Raw genomic sequence first — 6000 nt, forward strand, 5'->3', positions numbered from 1 at the left:
GTTTACATAGTGTGCATGAATGTCATGGTTTATTTGTTTTTGACGAAGAACCTATTTCTAAGTGAATTTTGTGACAATTTTATCTTGTTTAATTATTTTTTTAAATATTTTTATTTATTTCTAGGAGAGAGAGAGAGACAGCGTGAGCAGGGTAGGGTCAGAGAGAGGGGGAGACACAGACTCTGAAACAGGCTCCAGGCTCTGAGCTGGCAGTCAGCACAGAGCCCGATGCGGGGCTCAAACCCACGAACTGCGAGATCATGACCTAAGGGAAAGTTGGACGCTTAACCGACTAAGCCACCCAGGCGCCCCTTATCTTGTTTAATTAAAATAGCCCATGAAGGAACATGATTTTATTTCTATTGTTACATTAAAATGTTTTTTAATCCAGTATAGCTAACATACAGTGTTATATGTTTCAGGTGTACAATATAGTGGTTAAAAACTTCTATACGTTACTCAGTACTTAATTGTTAAATTTTTACATTTAGAGGCTAATATTGAAAAAGGAAAGGAAGGCACTTCCCAATTCTGCAGAATTCCTAGTATAAGAATTCTTTTACCTTTTGTGCCATGAACCGTTTGTCAGAATAATGCTTTTAAATGAATACATACAAATACAAAATTACAAAGGAAAGGACATATAGAAATACATTTATTAAAATACTGAACAAATTTGAGCTGTTCGTAATGCAGGTGTTTCTTTATTGACACATTAAGATCTGCAATCTAGCAGTGGGTCTAATGCTCATCACAATTTTGAAGAATAAGCATAAGTGATATTTTTGAGATATCTGTAATCATTGTAATATTTAAAATAGTTTATGTGACTTCTAGTGACAAAGACACAGTTGCTATTGATACAATTGCTCCATTTTAGTTAAGGATAGTAAAAGCAAAGACACAACTTTTTTGTCATCCAAAGTTCACAGATTCTCTGAACACTAGGAATTTCTTCCATTGGTCCATGGGCCCCAAGTTACGAACAGTATTTTATTTACTTTTTTTTTTTTTAATGTTTATTTATTTTTGAGAGACAGAGCATGATTGGGAAAGGGGCAAAGAGAGAGGGAGACACAGGAATCTGAAGCAGCCTCCAGGCTCTGAGCTAACTGTCAGCACAGAGCCCGATGCAGGGTTCGAACCCACGAACCGTGAGATCATGACCTGGTCTCACCTGAAGTCAGATGCTTAACCGACTGAGCCACCCAGGTGCCCCTAAAAATTTTTTTTTAAATAAATTGTTTTATGTAAGGCAAATGTTACTCAGACTGAAACATATAGATGAAGTTTCAGGGGCCACTGTAGTTCTAGAAGCACTTTAGTTTTATGGTGCTTAGGTGGTAATTTTTAAAATTAGCATAATTTGGGTCCCTTCAACGACTGCTTACAACAGGACACTGCTCCTCAGCTTTAGCACCCGTCCTTGTGTTTGTCTTCATGCCAAGTTGTCACTCAGAGTGTCAGTATTTAATTTTTAATTCTAAACAAGATTTCCGCTGTGTTTCCCCACAGTTCTGAGAACATAAACTCATAGGATATTTTTCCTTTATAAATTAGTTATGATCATTCAAGAATGAGAGACCCTGGGGCTCCTGGGTAGCTCCGTGGGTGGAGCATCTGAGTTTGGCTCAGGTTCATGGATTCAAGCGCCACATCCAGCTCTCTGCTGTCAGCCCAGAGACCCCTTCGGATATCTGTTCCCGTCTCTCTGCCCCTCCCTACATGCACTCTCTCTCTCAAAAATAAATAAAACATTAAAAAAAAAAAAAGGAATGAGAAACCCTGCTTGAGGCCCCACTGAATGGAGAATTCCTTAGTGTTTGCTTTTAGACAAATATTTCTAAAGGCTATTCTAAAATGCTATTTTAGATTCTAAAATGCTGTTAAGAGGTATATATAACTACTAGCTTTAGACTTCATGGTCACCTAGTTGTGTGTGTGTGTGTGTGTGTGTGTGTGTGTGTGTGTGTGTGTTTACTAGCTGTGAAACAGCCTAATCCTGTCTTAATGTTTCACCTTATTAGTCTCTTCCACATTGTACCCCCTTGCCCATACCTCCAACTAAAAGTAAAAAAAATATATCCCTTTTCTGAGGAGATAAGCTTTAGTTTTCTTTTCTGAAAAGCAAAGCATGTTATTACTTGTTTATGAGGGTTTTTGCACACAGTAATGTTACATCTGTCCAAAGAATTGTTTGTTACTATTAAAGTCCCAATAACCGTAAGTGAAGTACCTGCCAGTCCTCACTTTTTCCAGCCTTACATGAAATAACAGTTGGGATTAAAATGTGAATTTTTAGACAAAGGTGATTTGATTATTTAAGTTTTTAACCAATTTTAGCCTTCTTTAGTAAAAATGTTATTCTGACTTTTTCCCTCTCAAACGATATGTTCATTGTTTTCATAAAGGCCATTGCTTTTTGTGGGTCCAACTGGTACAGGAAAATCCGTGTACGTGAAGGATAAACTAATGAATCACTTGGAAAAGGACCGGTATTTCCCTTTTTACGTTAATTTCTCTGCACGGACCAGTGCCAACCAGGTTCAGGTTAGTTTAAAGCCAGAAACATGGGTCAATAATGAATTTTTTTGCCTTATTTCATTAGTTTTTGAAATTGTATATTAAGTGAGTAGTGTGTAAATCTTCTATAAATTTAAATAAAACAAAAGAACTCTTGTTTTTTGCATTGTAAGTAAGTTTTTAAAAACAAGTTTTGAGGACAAAAGCTCAAGAGAACATTTAAAAAAATTTATGTTCCTATTTGTATTAATTAAATTTCTGGATTAAATATGGATTATTATGTTAAACACACCTATTTAAAAACAAAGGATAAGACACCCCAGTTGGGGCAGTGGCTCAGTCTGGCGCCCAACTCTTGGTTTGGGCTCAGGTCATGGCCTCATGGCTCATGGGATGGATCCCCACATCTGGCTCCATGTTGACAGTAGTGGAGCCTGCTTGGGATTTTCTCTCTCTCCCGCTCTCTCTGCCACACCCCAGCTCACACACACATGCATGAGCTCTCTCTCAAATAAATAAAATTTAAAAACATCAAAAAGAAATCCCAATTAACTAATAATTTCCAAGAGAATAGTAATGTTCAAACCACACTCAAAGGAACGTTTTTGCACGTATACTGGTTTATTGAGCTTTGCCATCCTTTTTTATAAGCCCCAGAAGAAACCACAATTGATTTCTTAACTGGAAAAGAGACTAGGGGAGAGAGAGAGAGTGCGAGTGAGAAATTTCATCTGTTCTTTTTAGACTTTCTTGGATGGTCCCTAAGGGTGTTTACTGCCTACTGAAGCTCTGTCCGTGAAAGAGCTTTCAAACCATGGACTATTGTATGAACTTAGGTGACAATAGGTGACAGGAACCTTGCATCTGGGCATCCCCACCTTTGTGCCAAGTTGGAAGTACTGCATGAGACCTTTTCTAGTCACCATTTTATTTTATTTAAAAAATTTTTTAATGTTTCTTTATTTCTGAAGGAGAGAAAGACAGAGCATTAGTGGGGGAGGAGAAGAGAGGGAGACACAGAATCTGAAGCAGTCTCCAGTGAGATCATGACCTGAGCTTGACACAGGGCTTGAACCCATGAACCATGAGATCATAACCTGAGCTGAAGTTGGACACTTAACCGACTGAGCCATCCAGGCATCCCTCCCTTTTTAAAAAAATATTTTTTTAATATTTGTTTATTTTTGAAGGAGAGACAGAGCGTGAGTGGAGGAGGAGCAAAGAGAGAGGGTTCTAGTCACCATTTTAAATCATCCATGCCTAAATTTGTCTATCCATTCTCACCTGACCTATGGTGAGAATTTCTTTTAAGTCTATAGAATTCTTTTAAGTCTATAGAATTCCCTTAATTTCAAAATTGATAAATTTAGATTAGTGCTTTTAGATATTAAGTTAAAGTTAATAGATATGTTGGGGTGTCCACTGAGGAAGATATTTTGTGTTTGTGTGCAACATAAATATATAAATATGTGTGTATGTAACAATTCTGAGGCCATAGGATTTCAATAAATGCTTTTTGATGTTGAATATAAGGTTTCATATCACCCTAAAAATGAATAAATATAAACACACATAGAGTGCTTCTTGCCATTATTTAGACTTATATAATTAGACTGTAAATTCTTTTTTTTCTCCTGATGTTAAGTTTGGCTTAAACACTACTCTTCTTTATATTTTAGAATATTATTATGGCTAGATTGGATAAAAGACGCAAAGGAGTTTTTGGACCACCTATGGGAAAGAAGTGTATAATTTTTATAGATGACATGAATATGCCTGCATTGGAGAAATACGGAGCTCAACCTCCTATTGAATTACTACGACAGTTTTTTGACTGTGGGAATTGGTAACTATTTAACTGAACTTTTAATTAGCCATGCTGAAGTCATTTTTGTTCCCTTTTTTTTATTTGACTCACATCAAAATAATAGATTTTTTCAAGTTATTTATGGGAAAAATGGTTGCTTAGATTTTCCTATACAGAAATTTTTAGAAGATTTTTCTATACATTTTGATGACCTACTTTCCTCTGAATGTGTGAGTTAGATCACTGCGATGGATAATCTAGTATCGGAAATGTGTTTATTCAGTAATGTAATAAACTCTTTCCTTTTCCACCATTATTTTCAATCACAGAAAATAACGTCCAGATTCTATCTTTCCAAGTCCCATTCTCCTAGGCTGAGAATTTGTGGGTAGGCTTCAACCTCAGTACCATAATCAGTACCATATGTTTCTGCCACTTTAAATTCTCTGTATATTATGTGACTGCTTAGGATGGCCATATCTTTGAGATAGCTTGGTTTTGACAGCACTTTCGTAGATAAGTCTTCTGCTCCCTCCATCCCATTTTTATGATAGAATGATTAGTTCCCAACATGTGAGACATTTTAATTTTTAGTTAGGGTTAGCAATTCTTCATTCCCTCCTTTTAAATATACTTCCCTAAGGCCCAGTATGCAACTGAACAAGATTTTAGAACAGTAATCTTAAAATTAATCGCTGGGCTTGGAAAAAGCATAGAGGACCTCAAAGAAACTATGGCTACAACCAACATGGAGAACAAAAATAGGCATGATGAATTAAAAAATGTGATAAATGAGATACATAATAAACTGGAGGCGTCCAAAGCACAGGTTGAAGAGGCAGAAAGGAGAATAAGTGATTTAGAAGACAACAATTATAGAAAAAGAAGAAACTGAGAAAAAGAAAGATAAACTGATCCAGGAACATGAAAGAAGAGTTCAGTGATACAGAGAGAGAGCTCAGTGATACAATCAAACGGAACAATATCTGTATCATAGGAATTCCAAAGAGGAAGAGAGAGGGAAAGGTGCTGAACGAGTCCTGGAACAAATTATAGCAGAGAACTTCCCCAACCTGGGGAGGGAAATAGATGTTGAAACTCAAGAGGCACAGAGAACTCCCCTCAGACGTAACTTGACTCGATCTTCTGCACAACATATCATAGTGAAACTGGCAAAATATAAGGACAAAGAGAATTTTGAAAGCAGCTAGGGAGAAAAGAGCCCTAACATACAAAGGGAAACCTATCAGAGTGGTGACAGACCTATCTACTGAAACTTGGCAGGCCAGAAAGGAATGGCAAGAGATCTTCAATGTGATGAGCAGAAAAAACAGGCAGCCAAGAATCCTCTATCCAGCAAGACTGTCATTCATAATAGGAGATAAAAGTCTTTCCAAATAAAAATTAAAAGTATTTGTCACCACTAAACCAGCCCTACAAGAAATCCTGAGGGGAACTCTCTGAGGGAAATGTTGCAAGGAATGCAAAATACTAAAGACACCACCACAAGCATGAATCCCACAAAGGACACAATGACTCTATACCCACATATTTCAATAATAACACTGAATGTAAATGGGCTGAATGCTCCAATCAAAAGACATAGGGTAGCAGAATGGATTAAAAAACAAAATCCATCTATATGCTGTCTACAAGAAACTCATTTTAGA

General features: G+C 36.7%; 1 protein-coding gene across 1 annotated transcript in view; it reads left to right on the forward strand.

Moving 5' to 3' along the window:
- Positions 1-6000, forward strand: part of DNAH12 (dynein axonemal heavy chain 12) — a 206622-nt gene that overhangs the window by 95410 nt on the left and 105212 nt on the right. The window contains exons 37-38 of the mRNA XM_077776718.1: positions 2412-2550; positions 4203-4369. Coding sequence (XP_077632844.1) covers positions 2412-2550; positions 4203-4369 — 306 coding nt within the window. The remainder of the gene's footprint in view (positions 1-2411; positions 2551-4202; positions 4370-6000) is intronic.

This window comes from Crocuta crocuta, unplaced genomic scaffold (genome assembly GCF_008692635.1).
Source record: "Crocuta crocuta isolate KB4526 unplaced genomic scaffold, BGI_CrCroc_1.0 scaffold87, whole genome shotgun sequence".
NCBI classification, from domain to species: Eukaryota; Metazoa; Chordata; class Mammalia; order Carnivora; family Hyaenidae; genus Crocuta; species Crocuta crocuta.